The 19,782-nt window shown below is 46.2% G+C and overlaps 1 protein-coding gene across 2 annotated transcripts in view; it reads right to left on the bottom strand.

Moving 5' to 3' along the window:
- The window catches only part of GCLC (glutamate-cysteine ligase catalytic subunit), a 35,723-nt gene extending 31,949 nt beyond the window's left edge, over positions 1 to 3,774 (bottom strand). For both annotated transcript variants that reach the window (XM_068402810.1, XM_068402821.1), the window contains exon 1: positions 3,513 to 3,774. In XM_068402810.1, the coding sequence (XP_068258911.1) occupies positions 3,513 to 3,662 (150 nt within the window). In that variant the 5' untranslated portion in view covers positions 3,663 to 3,774. The remainder of the gene's footprint in view (positions 1 to 3,512) is intronic.
- Between the last annotated feature and the right edge of the window lie 16,008 nt (positions 3,775 to 19,782).

The following is a 19,782-nucleotide window of genomic DNA, read 5'->3' as shown; positions in this document are numbered from 1 at the left end:
TTTTAAACAAGGCAGAAGGATGATTAAGAGGCAAAGGACCTTCACCTGCAAACGCAGGTTCAAAGAGACCTTTAGAAAGATTTTTTTTTTTAAGCAAGTCTTATTCTGTTACACTCACATTTGTAGGCCTTTTTTTTTTTTTAACCATTGCAAAGACCTCATGGTTATGGAAAACAGAGTAAAAAGGACTGCCCCCAAAAGAGACAACAGTTGTTTGGTAAACCCCTTCGTTCTACTAACCCTGCAAGCAAGAAGATAGCTGACTTTTCAAGAGATCGCAGAACCAACCAGTGTTTTGACCTTTCCTGCTCTTTACTCAAGGGAGGATGGGAGCGCTAGGGAGCTCTACACTGCAATGCAAGTTGTGATGCTGCCTCGCATTCTTCAAAACAAATGCCACCATCCTGCTCTGTTAGCACTTAGCCTCAACACTTTTGTCTGGCACCCAAGAAACAGAAAGCATATGACGATTCCCCACAGTTTCATTCCCCGGTATGACAGGGAATGGAGTCCCTATGAGGTTATAAGCACCCCAAAGGACCACCACAGCTCTTATAATGAGTCTTACAACATGCACTGCGAAGTGGAGTCCTCTTCAAAACAGATCCAAAGCAAAGGCTGGTTCTCACGAGCAAACACAGGATTTCTTTTTCACGTTGGCATCAGCTAGATGGGGACAATCTTTAAAGTATTCACATGTCTGCCCTGAAAGACAAACTCAGTATGTGCTAAGAAAGTTGTATTTTTTTTACTTCATTTTTAAGGAATGCTTATGAGGAAAAAAACATCTTTTGCCAAACACAGTCTCAAACACAAAAGTAATTTTGTTTATTCTGATTTAATCTCTACCATTATGCCAGTGCTGTCATCTTCATTCTTGATTTCTATCTTCAAGAGGTTTTTAAGACAATAAAACACCCTGAGGCTGTGACTTTTTACATGAAGGTCAAAGTGCAGAAAAGGCTTTTTATGAAAATCGTCCAGCTAGTCAGTTGATTCATCTAAGCTGCACATAAATGTGGCGCCACTTTCTAATAACTAGGTATTTAAGAGGAAAAACAGAAAACAAATTTACTGCTTTTCCACTAGTCCATCTATAGCACAACTGAAATAAGTTATGGAGACAGGTGTGTGTTTGTGTTTGCATAAGAGCAGACTGGCAACAAGTATCTGGTACCATAACACACTCCTAAATGCTCTGTTATGTAAAAAAAAAAAAAATTGCATAATACAGTAGAATAAAGATAAGTTGCCACACCTGAGTTTATTACCATTTGCTAAAATCAGAGGTAGATTATGAACGAGGTTTAGAGTCTCTTAGAAGAAACTTAACTGAAAGGTCTGTCCTAGTGCAAACCAGCACACCTGACCTTTGAATGTTCACAGGCATTTCAAATACAGCTTTTACCTCCTTATCAGAAACACGGCAGCAATCACCCTGCTCTTAAAATTCTGCCTCTTGCCACACTGGGCATGACAAAAGAAAACTGTGAATCTCATTCAACATAATGCACCGCCACTTATGAAACATAAATACTTTCTTCAGTACTGTCCCCATGACAAAGGAAGAACAAGGCTCCTGGCGTGCAGTCTCACCATACAGCTAAGCTTACCAAGCGACTAGCTGCTGGGGCCGGTTCTGGTCACCCCCTTCCACATATTCCTGCTACTTTCCTCACATTAAGCAGAACTTGTTGGATCTCGCACTGAAACAGCAGAAGCTCTGCTGAGAAAACGAACCACCCTAGAAGAGTGAATGGGAGAAGTTTTCTGCTGGTTTAACTTCTTGAACTCATGTACCCAGTAACAACGCAAGGAAGGCAGAACAAACACAAGCCTGGAGCAAGGTGGGGGGGGAAGCTGAACCAGCTCACCAGCGGATCAACCTTACCTATCTTGTGAAATCTCACCCTGAGAAAGCAAGGACAACTAAAATGTAACACCCATTGAAAAGTGAGTATCCCATCTTAAAGATTAATGAGAAAACCCTCAAGCGAAGTCTCAGAGCAACAGGGAGACTCTCCTCTGTCTATATTCCTGAACTCAAGACTGTTTGCGAGGCTCTTCTGTCAGCAAAACTTCAATCATACAAGAGATGTAGGAACACAGAAACGTCAGACAGAAATAGATATATTTAAATTCCCTGACCCTACACCACTCTGGCTGCAAAACCCTGTGCTGTAGACTAGACATGCTGGCAGCACCATTCCCTTCTCTGTACAGATTTTAGTATCAAAGCCCCCACTCACTCCTCTTGAAAGCATCTCCTGTGCTCCAATTCTTGCCTTGCTCAGTTATGTGAAGTACGACAGCAATTCCTTAAAAGAAGAAAAGACTTTAAGAGACAAGGGTCTCTAAAGGTGTACAAGGGGAACCGCATTTTTGTCTGGTAAAGAGCATCTGTGAACAGCTACTGTTACCACCCAAAGTTTTCTCACAAATACCTTTGCTGTTCAGAAAGGAAACAGCATAAGACGAAGATGCGGTAGCCAAACCCCCACACTGCTCGCTTCCTACTCTGCTCTTCAACTTCCCTGCAGCCACATCACAGACACCTCCAAGTGACGAATGCTGGACCAAACCAACACCATAATTAAGGATAGCTTCTAGCACGGCACATGCAAAGCTGCTCCCTGTCTCTAGCGAAAGCCGGGACCCTCGGGAAATCCTACTGATCAATACACGAGGGAGACTCTGCTCCTTGCAGAGTGCTGTCAGGCTGGGACACAATTCAGCATGAGTTTGCATGGCAACATGCATAAGACCTGCAGATAAAGTTACTGTCCTCGGGCACGAAGCACCTGTAACAAAGTTCAAGTCACAACCCAAGCGATCATACTCACCCTTGCTGGAAAGGCAGGCTGACTCGTGCCAGATGCCTGGAAGACTCTGGGGTAAAGCAAGGCTCGGCGGGTCCCTTTCCACAGGGGCAAGCCAGGACCGTGGAGGGACCCGGTGTGTGGTGAGAGGGCTGCTGCTGCGCCCACCTGCCCACCTCCAGTCCCTGCTTCCCTCGCTCCCCTCCCAAAACAGATCCCGAGGCTGAGTTAGCACCGCCTTGGAGTTCAGACATACACATGCTTTAATCAGACCTCACACTCCAGAGCAAATAAACTCACGGGAATGAGCAAGTGCTGCCAGGCACCACCGCTCCCGGGAATACCCCTCTCGAGGGGCCGCTCCGGCGGATTTACAGGTGCCTGATGGAAGCACTTAGAAGTTGTTTTAGCGTTCAAAAACCACAAGGTAATACCAGGGCAACTGCGCTGCGCAACCGGAGGCGGCCAGCGAGCGAGAGAGGGCGTGGAGGGGGGGACGGACAAAGCCCCGCCGGGCAGCCTGAACTTTCCCCTCTCGCCCAGCAACCGCGGCCGAGCGGCAGGACCCGCTCCCGGGCACCGCGGCGGGCAGGGCCCGGGCCGCACCGGAGAGGCGCAGCGCCCGCCGCACCTGCGCCCGGGTCGCGGAGGCCGCGGCAGGCCGTGCCGCTCCGCCCCGCTCCGCGGTCTCACCTCGTCGCCCCACTTGAGGACGTCCTTGTGGCGGTCGCGCAGGGCGCGGTAGATGTGGAGGAACTGGAGGATGCCGTGCTTCCGCACGTGCTCCGCGTGCCGCCGCGTCTCCTCCCAGCTCAGCGGCGACCCCTGCGACAGCAGCCCCATGCCGGCCGGCGGCGGAGCGAAGCGGCGGCGCCAGGAAAGGGAGAAGAGCGCAGGAGAGCGGAGCCTGCGCAGCGCAGCGTGCGCTCTGCGCCGCGGCAGCGGCGGGAGCCGAGCCCGGCGCCCCGCGTGACGGCGTCGGCGCGTCAGGCCGTGACTCAGCACTTTCCGCCGGCAGGCGCCGCCCCCCGGCCGGGGCTCGCTGCGGGCGGGCTGGGGCGCTTCCTGGCGGCGGGGCGGCCTCGGCGGCAGCCGGCCTCGGGGGGTGGGGACGGGGCTGCCGCGGCTCGGCGGCCCGGGGGGGGGCGGCTTCCCCTCTGCGCCGCCGGCTTCCCGGGAGCTGGCGGAGAAGGAAGCGCCTCCGGAAAAGGAAAGGCCGGGGAAACCGCGGCTCTGACACCGTGCGTGTGTGTGAGCGCCGCTGCCCCGAAATGTCCCGGAGCACGCCCCAGACACGGCGGGCAGGAGGCGTCCCTTTCCCGCGGAAGGCCTGCTGACATGGCGGCGGGAGATTGTCCGCCGCGGTGCCGAGGCCAGCCCCCAGCGATGCGGGAGCGGAGGGGTCGGGCGGGGCACGAGGGGGCGTCCGCTGGCCCCGCGCTCGCTGGCCTGCCTGGGCGGGTGTTGCGGGTGGAGGGACCCTCGTGTGACAAAGCTGTGACTGAAAGTGCCTCAGTAAAGGTCCTGACTGAAAGGCCCTAAAACGTGGACAGCGGACTGAAAGCTGTGGAGTATTTATCACAGATCAGAGCACACACACCTCAAAAAAATGTGGTGCCTATAGACGCTTTGAGTGGGTGGAGTGAGGCTCCAGAGAGATACACCTCATCTCCCGGAGACGTGTCTGCTCAGGCTGTGGAGCCCGCGTCCTGCTGTGGCAAGAAGGCGCCCGACTAATGGAGATGTTAAAAATGAATGAGTTACCTGGGAACTGTGCTGGAGGGAATCGAAGCAGCATTCATCTCAGGAAGCAGGGGCATGTCATGGTGTGTATTTTACATTTGATACAAAATAGAAGGAAGGCATATTAGTGACACTTAAAAGTGTCTTAAATGAAGACACAAAAATAAGGAACTGAGTATTAATATGAACAGAAAGGCTCTCACTTCAAGAAGCTGAAATTCATTATGCCTGGACCCTCATTTTAGTTACATTCACAGAGCTCTTTCTTGGACTCTATGATCTTAAAGGTCCTTTCCAACCAAAACAATTCTATGATTCTTCATCAGCCTTGGGGACAAAACACGGCTGGTATGCAGTAAGATTGCATAGCTAAGGGTTTGAGAATTAGTAGAATATTTAAATTGTGGATGAACTGTATTATTAGATATTTCATTAACTGAATGACTATACTGACAAGAACTGCCTCATTGCCTTTCTTCCAGGATATGAGGTGCCTCAAGGATAGAACAAGCTCCCAACACATTAGAATCATAAATCTGAAATACATAGTGGAAAACATCAAATATCAACAGTAAAACCCACTCAACAGTAAAATTTTTTTTGTCTTGGTTATTTTTTTGATGACCTCAGTTTGTACACAAAGGGCAGCATTGACAGAACAAGAACAAACAGTGACCATTATAATTAAAATTGCAAACATTTAATTTATAATATGCTGTTTTTAGTCAATATGCTCATGACTTATTTGAAACTCATGCTTTTGGCTGAAATTGTAATGGCTGATCTAATTGAAAGCATTGCTGTTGTTGGTACTGCTGTAGATCTGGAGAAGGCCTGTTAGGTTAGTTTGAGGGAGAAGAAAACAATCTTTTAGTTAAAAAAAATCCCACAGCCTTTTTCATTTTTGAAAAATCGCACGCTTGGCAGCGGGAGTCTGATGAGGCATATCCCTCACGCGAAAGCAGAGTTGTACTTCATTTATTTCACATCTGAGAGGACAAAGAGACTTCGTGCACCGCCTTCCATATTTGAGGACAGTTGCACCACAAGATCAAGATCAGTGTGGGTGCCACCACGCCGCTACCAGCCTCAGGTTTTCCACAGTTTTGGGTTCAAGCTGGAGCACCTGAGGAGCCCCAGCAGTGACAAATGTGGCCAAGTATCACCTAATGGCTTTTCTGCCAGCTGTGTTAGCCCCTTTCCTTCTCTTGGGGTAGTTGAGCCTGGTTTTGGACCGAATGTTATTATAGCAGAGCAAACTTAATGTTGTCGTCTTACAAATCTGAGCAAACCTGTCCGGGTTATTTAGGATCTGTGCTCCCAGTTTACTTGGCCTATAGTGAGAGCGCTGTGTTGCTGAGAGGCGTTTTTGAAAGAACTGGGTATCTGGTATGATCCCAGCTGCTTTGAGTAGGCTGCTGTGCATAACTGAATATAAACATTTCCAGCAACTTACACAAAATTTCCAAAGTAAGGCTGCTATTACCCAGTCCGGACTCTTCAGCTGACCATTAATGCTACTCTTTGACCTGAAATTCAAGAGCACATTTTTAGTGTCTGTCTTTCTCCACATTTAAACTCAGCTCATTTTTGTTATTTCAGTGCCATTATCCACTCTATTTCCAGCCCTGTGTGCTTAGTCTTATCAACTATAGAGCTTGTACATTGTTTATAACAGAAATCCAATATATTTTCCTTCTGCATGAGTAAAACTGATAAAAATGTAAACACTGTTTTCTCACCTTGTAATCTTTAGCATAACAGTGTGACAAGTCAGCTCTGTTTGTGAGGTGTTTACCATCTCCAGCTGAAGCCTTTCTCCCCTCAGTTCTAATGTATGTGTTCAGGCAGTGCAGGGCTATCTATAGGCTTTTTTCTTTGCAGGGGACTGTGGCACGGAGGAGGGGTATAAGCCATTCTAAGGCTGACAGCATCACATGCAGAAGCATTCATTTGCGCATCACATAAAATATGACCTCAAGACAAACCACCATTGTATAATATCTGCCTACATGCATAATGTTGTATAATTATTTCCAGTACACTTAGTATCATGTATAATTACTTCCAGTACACTTAATGTGAAAAAAAGCTTCTCTAAACATACAGGCAGTACTTTGCATGATGTTATTAGTTTAGCTCCGTACCAACATCCCCAGGCCCAAGACTTGATTAATTTGTCTGGACAGTCCAAAGTAAAATCTTTTGGATTCAACTTGGAAAAAAAACCAGGTTTGCTAGAAAAGCATTTTGTGGAGAAGAAATATCTCCTCCTGAAAAACATCCTTTGCCTAAACTTAGCAACATGGAACTTTCGTAAGAGTAGATTCAGCCCCAATTCCCCTTAAACCCTCCCTTTGCTCCAACAAGATCTGTTTTATAACTATGCCACTTTATTACTCCCTTATCTCTTGAGTAGCTGCTTTTCAGTCCCAGGTAGGGACTATTGCCCATTCTTTAAGCAGTATCCACCAATCAGAGAGCAAATTAGCATTTATTTGGGAAATGTGACCAGGGAGTGTGACTTTAGTACATTTTCAGTCTGGTTTTTTTTCTTTTTTTTTTTTTTTGTTTGTTTTTTAACTTTGTGTTCAGTTGAAGCAATTAGAATAATTGCTCTAATAAAATTGTATGTCCAGTTAATCAAATACCAGCTTTTCTTTTTTGTTCTCCTCCTTGCTCTGTTTTAGAACAGAAACTTAATGGAGAAGCCTTGCCTTGTATGAAAAGGAACACAAATGTTCTGCATCAAGTTGTAAAAAGGAAACATTATTTATTTTTTACAGAGATGGAAAAATTGTTTCCAGGTGAGACTCAGCTATTTGTTTACAATAGCGTTGATGCAGCGTGACAACACCCAGAAATGCCTGTGCTAGGAAACAAAAGTATTTTAAAGAAATAAAGATGTACTGAAGTTACAAAATCATAGGAGATCTTACTGATCCTTGCCTTAAAAACCATTAGAAAGCCTTCAGCTCTTAGTATTTCGATGAAGATCAGTAGGGATCTGGAAATGCTTTACAGTTGGAATAGTTGAGGGAAAAGGCCCATGTGCTTTTAAGCTGGAGACAGTAAGTTGGTGGGAGGAGAATATATGACATGGCACCTGCAAAGGTGAGGAGCTGCCCTTGAGGTTCACATGTTCCTGCCTTCCTCCACAGAGGATAACTCGCTTTGTCTTTTGTGTATCTGCAAAGCTATCTGAATCAACTGCCACTAAATAAATAGAGTAGCTTGGCACTTTGAGAATATACCCGCTGGGAGAGATGAAAGATGTGTAGACTCATGGGGGAGACCACTCCTACAGAATCCTTTGTTTTACTGGCTGTCGTTAGAAGTAATAAGTAAAAAGTAGATGTCTTGTGACGAGCCTGTTATTACAGGGAAGAAAGAAAGGTTTGTTTTTCTTCATGAATCATCTGCAAAAATTTTTAAAGAAGCATTGTTCAAGGTGATTGTTGAGCTGACATTGATGAATACTGTGTTATTCTCTAAATGAAATGAAAAGACTTCAGATGGAACAGTCCACTTTCAAAGCTTTGGAATGGTATGTTTCGTAGAAAAAAAGACCATTGTCTTTTTTTTGGTCAAATTTTTGTGCTTCCAGGTCTATAATTTATGATAGAATCATAGAATTGGTTTGGTTGGAAAGGACCTTTAAGATCATTGAGTCCAACCGTTAACCTATCACTGCCAAGTCCACCACTAAACCATGTCCCTAAGCACCACATCTACACATCTTTTAAATACCTCCAGGGATGGTGACTCCACCACTTCCCTGGGTAGCCTGTCCCAAGACTTGATAACCCTTTCAGTGAAGAAATTTTTCCTAATATCCAATCTAAACCTCCCCTGGCACAACTTGAGGTCATTTCCTCTCATCCTATCATTTGTTACTTGGGAGAAGAGACCAACACCTGCCTCGCTACAACCTCCTTTCAGGTAGTTGTAGAGAGTGATAAGGTCTCCCCTCAGCCTCCTTTTCTCCAGACTAAACAACCCCAGTTCCCACAGCTGCTTCTCATAAGACCTGTGCTCTAGACCCTTCACCAGCTTCGTTGCCCTTCTTTGGACTTGCTCCAGCGCCTCAAAGTCTTTCTTGTAGTGAGGGGCCCAAAACCGAACACAGTATTAGAGGTGTGGCCTCACCAGTGCCGAGTACACACACAAGTCTATGGGGCCAGACGGGATCCACCCAAGGGTACTGAGAGAGCTGGCAGAAGTGCTCACCAAGCCACTTTCCATCATTTATCAGCAGTCCTGGCTAAACAGGGAGGTCCCATGGGGCTGGAAATTAGTGAATGTGATGCCCATCTACAAGAAAGGCCAGAAGCAGGATCTCCTTTTGAGTGAGAAGGCCTCCAGGCATTTCCTGAGGCACTGGAGACATCTGTGCTCAGGCAATTGTTTCTTGATGCAGAAAGTCTTGCCGATTAGCAACTTGTATTAAATAATCTCTTGCAGGGGAGAGGAGAGTCACAACACTGAAAAGATTCAAGAGAAGGATCTTCTGAAGGATCTTCAAGTGAAGGTCTTCCTGCTCTGCAGGGCCCACCCAGATGCTCTTTCCCCCCCGCCCCCCTCCCGGTGGGATGGGAGAGAGAATCAGAAAGGTAAAGTGAAAAAACTCGTGGGGTAAAGACAGTATTATAGGTAAAGCAAAAGCTGCACGCACAAGCAAAGCAAAACAAGGAATTCATTCACTGCTTCCCATCGGCAGGCGGGTGTTCAGCCATCTCCAGGACAGCAGGGCTCCATCATGCGTAACGGTAACTTGGGAAGACAAACACCATCACTCTGAATGTCCCTCACTTCCTTCTTCTTCCCCCAGCTTTATATGCTGAGCATGACATCATATGGTGTGGGATATCCCTTTGGTCAGTTGGGGTCAGCTGTCCCAGCTGTGTCCCCTCCCAACTTCTTGTGCACCCCCAGCCTACTCGCTGGTGGGGTGGTGTGAGAAGTAGAAAAGGCCTTGACTCTGTGTAAGCACTGCTCAGCAGTAACCAAAACACACCTGTGTTATCAACACTGTTTCCAGCACAAATCCAAAACACAGCCCCATACCAGCCACCGCGAAGAAAATTAACTCTATCCCAGCCAAACCCAGCATGTTCAGTAAGGATGAACTGTGCATTTCAGTCTATAAATTTTCATGCATTTATGTCAAAAGTGAAAATCATCACATTTTTTCATCACTTTGGTCTGTATCAGCATGTTCCTTTTGCAGAGAACTTGAACTTCTAGTTTCTTAGTAGCCCACATATTCTTTTGCTATGGTTGTGCACAATACATGATTATGGTGCTTTGATTGGCATATCTAATCATGTCATGAATGCTGGTGGTACTAGCAGAAGTTGTAGTGTGTGAGTTATTCTGTGTACAAATTGCTGAGCCGCTACCTCTCAGAGTAGTCTAGCATGGTGACTGACACTTGTTGCATCCTGTTCACCTTTTCTCCTGCCACTACCTGTTCCCTTGGAGATGCCCTCTCCTACCAATTTACCTGTAACTGTGTCCTAATCTCTCCTAAAGAGGCTCTTCTTTGGTGATGCCCACAAGATACAAAGTACTTCCAAAGAAAAGAAGAACTTCCAAATTACTTCCCTGTTTATCTTCTTTCCAGCATCTTCTAAGCTGGAGAGTCTATATTATAGGAGCTTAGGAGCATTCGGAAGGCTGAAATGGAGATAGACTGGTGGAGCCAGGCTCTGCCCTCCCTGCAACAAAAATGGGAGCACCTGCTGGAGAGCTCCCAGGATCGAGGGACCCCTGTACTCTGCCCCTCTCAGGTGGAAAACAATAACCTAGAGGAGGGGAGTGAGTGGAGGCAAGTCTATGGCCGTGGCAAAAGGCGAGTGCTCTCCTTGCCTACCTTGCCTCCACAGGTGCCTCTGAGCAATAGATATGAAGCCCTAGTGGAATACAGCTGGTCCAATGGGGATGTGGTGGAGAGGCAACCTATATCAGAGGTCCCACCACAGTCAGAAAAACCTGACAGGCGTATAGCTACCTCCTCCACAAGGAAGAAGAGAAGAGTTTTAGTGGTTGGAGACTCCTTCCTAAAGGGATCTGAGGGCCCAATATGCAGAGCTGACCCCCATCACAGGGAGGTCTGCAGCCTGCCTGGAGCCCGAATCAGGGATATCACCAGGAAACTCCCCAACCTGGTGAAGGCCACAGACTACTACCCCCTGATGATCTTCCAGACAGGTGGGGAAGAAGGTGCATCCCGTAGTCTGAGGGGGATGAAGAAAGACTACAAGGCCCTAGGACGGTTGGTGAAAGAGTCTGGGGCACAAGTTGTTTTCTCCTCCCTCCTTCCATTTTCCGGTGATGACGTGGGATGGAATGGTAGGATTCTCTCTATTAATGCCTGGCTACGAGACTGGTGCTACAGGCAGGGCTTTGGGTTCTTTGATAATGGCTGGTTTTATAAGACACCAGGCGTGACTGTAATACATGGGAAAGGCTTATGTCGTAGGGGCAAAAAGGTTCTGGGACAGGAATTAGCAGGGCTCATTCGGAGAGCTTTAAACTAGATTCGAAGGGGGATGGGGTAGTAGCTGGGCTTGCACCACTGGGGCAACGCTCTAGTGTTGAGGTAGACCAGGAGGCCTCCCATCCCCCTGGGGTGAAATCGGTGTGCTCAGCTCGCTCCCTGAAATGCCTGTACACCAATGCACGCAGCATGGGGAATAAACAGGAGGAGTTAGAAATCCGTGTTCGGTTGGGGGGCTATGATTTAATGGCAATTACAGAGACTTGGTGGGACGCCTCGCATGACTGGAATGTGGTCATGGATGGCTATGTCTTGTTCAGGAAAGACAGGCCGCTAAGGAGAGGTGGTGGAGTTGCTCTTTATGTGAGTGAGCAGCTAGAATGTATTGAGTTCTGTCCAGGGGCGGATCAGGAGCGAGTTGAGAGTTTGTGGGTGCGAATTAAGAGGCAGGCTGGCAGGGGTGATACTGTTGTGGGTGTCTATTACAGGCCACTGGATCAGGATGAGGAGGGTGATGAGGCCTTCTACAGGCAGCTGAGAGCAGTCTCGCAATTACAGAGCCTGGTTGTCATGGGGGATTTCAACTACCCTGATATTTGCTGGGAGGCCTACCAAGCCAGCCATCCTCAGTCCAGGAGGTTCCTCCAGTGCATTGATGATAACTTTCTGATGCAAATGGTGGATGAGCCAACTAGGAGAGGAGCGCTGCTGGATCTTATCCTCACTAACAAGGAGGGTCTGGTTGAAGAGGTGAAGGTTGAGGGCAGCCTTGGTTGTAGTGACCGTGAGATGGTAGAGTTCAGGATCTCATGTGGCAGGAACAGAATATCTAGCAGAATTGCAACCCTGGACTTCAGGAGGGCCAGCTTTGGCCTTTTCAAGCAATTGCTAGGGGAAATCCCATGGGACAGGGTACTAGAAGGAAAGGGGGACCAAGATAGTTGGTTAGCATTCAAGGACTGCTTCTTCCGAGCTCAAGATCAGAGCATCCCAGCAGGTAGGAAGTCAAGGAAGGGTACCAGGAGACCTGCATGGTTAAACAGGGAACTGCTGGGCAAACTCAAGTGGAAGAAGAGGGTGTACAGATCATGGAAGGAGGGGCTGGCCACTTGGGAGGAATATAAGTCTGTTGTCAGAGGATGTAGGGAGGCAACTAGGAAAGCTAAGGCCTCCTTGGAATTAAACCTTGCAAGAGAGGTCAAGGACAACAGAAAGGGCTTCTTCAAATACATTGCAGGTAAAGCCAACACTAGAGGCAATGTAGGCCCACTGATGAATGAGGTGGGGGTCCTGGAGACAGAGGATAAAAAGAAGGCGGAGTTACTGAATGCCTTCTTTGCCTCTGTCTATACTGCTGGAGGCTGTCCTGAGGAGCCCCGGACCCCTGAGGCCCCAGAAGAAGTCAGGATAGAGGAGGAATCTGTCTTGGTAGATGAGGGTTGGGTCAGGGACCAATTAAGCAATCTGGACGTCTATAAATCCATGGGCCCTGATGGGATGCACCCGCGGGTGCTGAGGGAGCTGGCGGAAGTCATTGCTAGGCCACTCTCCATCATCTTTGCTAAGTCGTGGGCAACGGGAGAGGTGCCTGAGGACTGGAGGAAATCGAATGTCACTCCAGTCTTCAAAAAGGGCAAGAAGGAGAACCCGGGTAACTATAGACCGGTCAGCCTCACCTGCATCCCCGGAAAGGTGATGGAACAACTTGTCCTTGGTGCTGTCTCTAGGCACATCAAGGATAGGGGGATCATTAGGGGCACTCAGCATGGCTTCACCAAGGGGAAGTCATGCTCAACCAACTTGATAGCCTTTTATGAGGATGTTACCCGGTGGATAGATGATGGTAAAGCTGTGGATGTGGTCTATCTCGATTTCAGTAAAGCGTTTGACACGGTCTCCCACAGCATCCTCGCAGCTAAACTGGGGAAGTGTGGTCTGGATGATCGGGTAGTGAGGTGGATTGTGAACTGGCTGAAGGAACGAAGCCAGAGAGTGGTGGTCAATGGGACAGAGTCCAGTTGGAGGTCTGTGTCTAGCGGAGTCCCGCAAGGGTCGGTACTGGGACCAGTTCTATTCAATATATTCATTAATGACTTGTATGAGGGATTAGAGTGCACTGTCAGCAAGTTCGCTGATGACACAAAACTGGGAGGAGTGGCTGACGCGCCGGAAGGCCGCGCAGCCATTCAGAGGGACCTGGACAGGCTGGAGAGTTGGGCGGGGAGAAATTTAATGAAATATATCAAGGGCAAGTGTAGAGTCCTGCATCTGGGCAAGAACAACCCTATGTATGAGTACAAGTTGGGAACAGACCTGTTGGAGAGCAGCGTAGGGGAAAGGGACCTGGGGGTCCTAGTGGACAGCAGGATGACCATGAGCCATCAATGTGCCCTTGTGGCCAAGAAGGCCAATGGCATCCTGGGGTGTATTAGAAGGGGTGTGGTTAGCAGGTCAAGAGAGGTTCTCCTCCCCCTCTACTCTGTCCTGGTGAGGCCGCATCTGGAATATTGTGTCCAGTTCTGGGCCCCTCAGTTCAAGAAGGACAGGGAACTGCTAGAGAGAGTCCAGCGCAGAGCCACGAAGATGATTAAGGGAGTGGAACATCTCCCTTATGAGGAGAGGCTGAGGGAGCTGGGTCTCTTTAGCTTGGAGAAGAGGAGACTGAGGGGTGACCTCATTAATGTTTATAAATATGTAAAGGGCAAGTGTCATGAGGATGGAGCCAGGCTCTTGTCAGTGACATCCCTTGGCAGGACAAGGGGCAATGGGTGCAAGCTGGAACACAGGAGGTTCCACTTAAATATGAGGAAAAACTTCTTTACAGTGAGGGTGACCGAACACTGGAACAGGCTGCCCAGAGAGGTTGTGGAGTCTCCTTCTCTGGAGACATTCAAAACCCGCCTGGACGCGTTCCTGTGTGATATGGTCTAGGTAATCCTGCCCCGGCAGGGGGATTGGACTAGATGATCTTTCGAGGTCCCTTCCAATCCCTAACATTCTGTGATTCTGTGATTCTGTGATTATCTTTCTATTCTTTTCCACAGGCTGTCCTAATTGTTTTATTCTTAGTAGATAACAAGTGTGTAATATAAAATAAAAGAATGCCAGGTGTTCAATAACAAAGCAGAAGACTGACTACCTTCTCATCCTCTCTGCATGCCAAGTTGTTTTCTTTACCATGCATTTCATTCATCATGAGTATCAGAAGCAGAAAATTCCTTTGTAGGCATAAGATAGGAGAAACAATAGAGGCACAACTTGGAACAGGGGCTGTGTGCAAAGTCCTTCCAAAGACTTTGTTGGTGGCTAAGCTTTACAAAGGACTGAATTTGGACATGCGTGCAGCTTAACAACGCGACTGAATTCCTTGGTTATTTGGATTCCCACCACAGGCAGAAGTGTAGGTCTGTGCACTTTTCTTGCACTGAAAGAGGATATACCAAAAAGTCCTAACTCCATGATCAACTTCTCCTGAAAACAACCCACAAACCCCCAAATATTAGTTGAATATTAGTTGGAACATTCAAATGTTAGTTGAAAAGCAGAATAAATAAATCATACTTTTCTCTTTAGCAACTGCCTCATCTTTCTTGCCATAGACCAACTGTAGCATATTTGTTTTATACAGAATTGTTTAGCAGCTAATATTCACATACTGATCCGTAGTGAAAAGAAAGAGCAGAATTCCTAAGTAAGATGCATTAGCAGCACCTCTTACCTTTGTTTTAACACCAGTTTTCAGCATCAAGTGTTTTCCAGACTGGGAAATAAAAGCAGAGCCAGTGAGCTGCTGTGCCTGGTACATCGCAGTCCACCAAGGGACAGAGTGGCTGTTGCACCTTGCTGCGCTCCTGCCTTGGGGTGGGCCATGGCGAGTAGCCTGGTTATGTTCCCCTGCCCAGCAGCAAACTAGAGCCACAAGCTTTTCCCATCCTGAGAGCCATTTGATGTGTCCTCACGTAGTGAAGTCTCCCTGCCAGAGAAAGAAAATGTCTGGTATATATGTAGATACCTAATATGAATCTCCAGTTCTTCTGTACCTACATGCATTCAGCTCAGGTCCAGCTCAGATACTGAACTGCCACAGTATTAGATCTTCAAAGCTGGAAATATCACAAATTTCCCAAGACAGGATCTGTTTTTTCCCCACTCTGTGCATTTGTTCATTGCCTGGCAGCTTTCTGTGTGTTGCAGTTCTGTCTCCTTTAATCATTCAATATTTTTACTGCAGTGTAAGTTACAGTGGATTGATTCCTGGTGGCAGTAGTCAATATTTACAAGATTGCTCATTCTGTAGGCTTTTGGACATGTAACAATGAAGCAAATGGGAATAACCCTCTTGCGTTTTAAATGGCCATACAGGTGTTCGTACCTTAGATAAAACAGCAGCAAGAAACAACCTAGCTTTCAGGAAGAAAATGAGATAACAGGGTAGGATTTGATAAGAGTTTTTAGAAAACTATAGTGAAAGCTTTCCAAGCCCCTAGGTAAGTCCAGAGTCTCAAAAAAACGATCTGATTTGAACACTTAATCTTTTTGTCAATTTGAAGGAGGGATGGTCACAAAAAAATTACACATAATGTTTCTTCTATTGATTTTTGTCCAAAGTACTAAGTCCCAGACAGTGGCATTAATCTTAACAACTGCATCTAGTTAGAAAGACTGAGGCAGCCAGGAAATACCTTTCGGTACTTTTCTAATAACCAGGACATCATTTTCCTTAAAGACTAACCCACTCTTCACATGGCAAGAAAAATAATAACTTACAGGCTTTTATCTAATAGTACTACTTAGTAAGGGCCATTATGAAACTATTAAAAAGCAATCTCAAACTTCTATTGAGTGCCATACCTTAGTTCCTCTGGCTTTTGATAGCTAGTGGAGACTAATCTATTTTCAGATATAATATTACACGAAAGTATTTTGTTTGGGAATATTGTGAAAAAACCAGGATACGCTAAGTAGCAACAGTGGAGAAAATAGTCCTCTAGTAATCACACACCAAATAGTCTCCGGAGATCAATTATGCCTTCCTCAGTTGCAAGTTTATCTCCAAATCTTTAATTACAAAGCATTTTCATCTCATCTACTTCATACTGTCTATTGCGTATAATCTACTTTATATGGAGTATAAAGTTCTACTGAAAAGTTGAAAAATATTGGAAATGCATTCTCCTTGTCTCTTTGATGAAATTGGTTGGTTGGTGATTTTCTAAAAGTTTTAAACAGAGATCAGTGCAAAATCAAAATAGTGAGAAGAAACCTTAAAAAAGGAGAACATTGAGAGAGAAACTTAGTATTTGTTATAACATATTCTTTGTAGGTAACTGTTATCACCATTCATACCTCCAAGGTGTTTCCACCAGCCAAGTACCTCTTAGGATCTCTTTTCCAGAGGGAAGTTAGAAATGTTTTGGAGACCGCATTTCAAAGAGAAGTCAAACAGAAGATATTGAAAATGCCTTTTGTGAAATTTCCCTAAGTGGACTAATTGATATGATTTAAATGTAAACCCTATGTACAGCCTGGTACGTAGAGTTATAGCACTTTTTGATACGTTGTTGTTATTTGTGGCACTTCTGAGGAATTGGCAAGTGGTCTAGTGTACAGGTAGACAAGCCGAGGAGCAGAGATGTCAAGCTGCTTTGAGTGGGATCCAGGATGCTTAATTTAAGTACCTAGAATAATTATTGCTTACCTGAACTGTAGGCCCCCATCTCCAGGAGTTGATCCAGTTACTTTAGAGTAAGAGCCTCAGTTTCCCATAAGGTCTGCCACAAAATTACTGCATAAGAAAGAGTAGTGACAGTGTCCTGTGGATGCCAGCAGCAGAGGGTGATGACAAGCCTGCTCTGCAGCCTGTGGGATGCAGGGTGCCTGGAGGCAGGCCATGCAGCTTCCCTCCCTGCCATGCCACCACCACCGCAACCCTCTTTGGGCAGGGCCCCCCAGGCAGTGAATTGGGCAGTGGTTCAGCAGACACGGTTTCTCGTCCCATCCCCTCTGCTTGCATCTGCATAGCTAACAGGAGCCAGGAACTGGTTAGTGGCATCCCTGCCCTATGCCAGCCTTTAGGCGCTCATGGAACTGCATCCTTGGTGGGCTGTAACTCAGAAAGGAGTTTAAGACAGAAGTACCAGTGACTGGGAAGTGCAGGGGAGAGCAGTGGGTCAACAAGGACTGTTGAAAAGCTCAGGACTGCTGAGAGACCCATTGGTCTGAGCTGTATATTCCCTGGCAAACCCCTGACATGGGACTTGGAGAGGGCTGGTGACCTACTGATCTCACCGTGCAGAAGATCCTCACCCCTTCTCAGACTTGCTCCCTTGGGAGGGTTGACAAGCCATATTCTCTTGGCCATTCAACAGCTGATACTAAAGCTATGATCATAAAATAATAAAGACATACAAAAAGCTTTTAAAATAGTGCTACACCTTTATATAGTCGAGTCTGTGTTTATAACCTTGCTTTGCACAAGGTTCATGTTTCAGTTGTTTATATTCCCTGTTTCAGCTCAGACTCTGTAATACATACATGCCTTTCAGGTGACATTCACAAAGATTTTTACTTAAAGTAGGAAGAAACAGTTAAAGCTGACCAGGTGAGGTAAGAGTTGGAACCCAAACTGTGCTTTGTATTACTAAATCCCCCAAGGCTCCGTTGTTCTGCTATTTGAGGTTTATAGAAAATAACTGCCTGGTTTCTCTCCTATGCCTGTAAATGATTATATGCCTCACATTTCTAACCCTTGCTAAGACTGCCAGTAACAGTAATGCAGCCTCCATGTGGTAACCCAGTTGTTCACATCCGTATCTTCTTTAATCTTTGTCCAAATCCCCATTTCTGCCAAAGAATGCATCAGGCACCAAGATAAGACTAGGGGAAAAGTAACCCTTGTCCCAAATAACCTCTAATGTACTGTAATGTTTTATCACAAGAACTGTACTTTGCACAGTTGTGTAAAGAAGCAACCATCTGCCTGCCAAACCCGCAGTGCTCCCACGCTCTGTGGTGCTGACACCAGGATTTCTGGGTTTTGCCCGTGGGATTAACTGCTGCCAGCTGGTTCTTTCCAAAACTAGGGTCGTAGAGTAGCAGCACCAAGGCAGCGTTGCTGGCGGGGTTTGTGTCCCTCACGGATCCAGGCACAGTGCAAAGGGGCAGAGAAGGATGCAAGGTTTGCTTAGTGCAGGCTGTTCTAGTTGTACAGCAGCAGAGCTTAGAAGGAAGAACAGCAGATACAGCCAAAAGACTCCATGCTCAAAATAATTCAGTCTAATGCTAGTTATTTTCTTCTTGGGCTTTGATATGGGAATTATGGTACCTTATAACCACCCTCTTAGTGTATGCATGTATGCATATGGGTCATCCCACGAGAAACCCTTGTTCTTCTCAAATTTCTCATGAATCCAGTCCCACCAGTCTTCTCTAATCTTCCTTTTCGTAAGAGCTATATAATTCTGTGGCACTCCACCAAGGAAAAGGCTTTAACTAAATCATGAAATAGTTGTACAAAATCCCAAGCAGAAACCTGTTCATTACTATATGTAACAGAAAACTAAATTTATTAATACTCCTAAGCATGTTCCAGGCATCTCAAAAGGAAAACATGCTTTTAGTTAGCTCAGCAAATACTAATGAAGCTGAAATGCCAATTTGCAAACAGACCAACTATATCAAAAAAGGAAACACTGGCCTTCCATTGAGAAGTTCAGGCATGCAAATAATTTTATGTCCCACTTGTATCTTTCTTTGGCAGCTTATATTCCTGGATAGAGCTTCAGGTCCTGAAGAATGGGTGGAATATGAGCTCAATAGCTCTGCTTTCTCCCTGTGAGAAACTGTGTTGTGTGAGGGAACAGCTCTGCCAGCTGCTGTCTCACCACTGCTCCAACACACTGCATAAACACCGCTTGTGGAAGAAGTAGCCATGGACCATGGGCTGCAGGGTCTTTGGTGTTGTTACCACACTTGTTTCTCAGACTGTGTTGTAGAAAGAAAGACACCACCCTAAATGATCAAGGAGGTTGTGTGGAGGTGAGGGCCAGGTTCTCGAAGACAAAGATGCTACAACAAGAAAGAAATGCACAGCTAAGGGATAGCTAAGTGCTTTGGAAACACCTCAGGAGATGCTACTCTACATTTTAGGCCTTTAAACACATTTAATATCTCGTCTCCAAGATAGTTTTCTCTTGGAGTTCTTTATGTTCAACATATATCACATTATTGCTCAATGCTCTGAGCCAGGCTATGACATTACTAACAGGCTGCAGATGGCTGTTAAGACAAGTCTACAGGGCACGTAACAAAGAATTAAAGTGTCTGCAGCAAAGCTGCCATGGGTGAAGTTACACGTTTGGGCTTGACATGGTCTAACAGCTCATTTCCACATAAAGGAAGAGGCTCTGTGCCCTTCTCCCTGCTCTCCTCCTGCTTTGGCCCTCCTCCCCTCACATGCACTGGCTTGTGTTTTCTGACCCTGCACCAAGCCAATTCAATTTACTGGAATCAAGAAGAATATTAAACTAGGAAAAAAGCTGAATCGTTTTGTGATGGCATATGGAATTGACTTAGACTGTGAACATACTGAAGAACACCAAAGCTAATGCAAAGGATGGGATAGGATTGTGTGACTGGGTGTGGGTCTAGGGAAAGGAAGAGAAGGAAAAAGAAACAAGATCTTTAAAGCAGTGGCAAACTGGTAAATCTGTTTTGTGG

Source organism: Nyctibius grandis, chromosome 1, assembly GCF_013368605.1.
Source record: "Nyctibius grandis isolate bNycGra1 chromosome 1, bNycGra1.pri, whole genome shotgun sequence".
NCBI lineage: Eukaryota > Metazoa > Chordata > Aves > Nyctibiiformes > Nyctibiidae > Nyctibius > Nyctibius grandis.
Note: the sequence above shows the minus strand (reverse complement) of the source record. Positions and strands in the feature narration are given on the sequence as shown.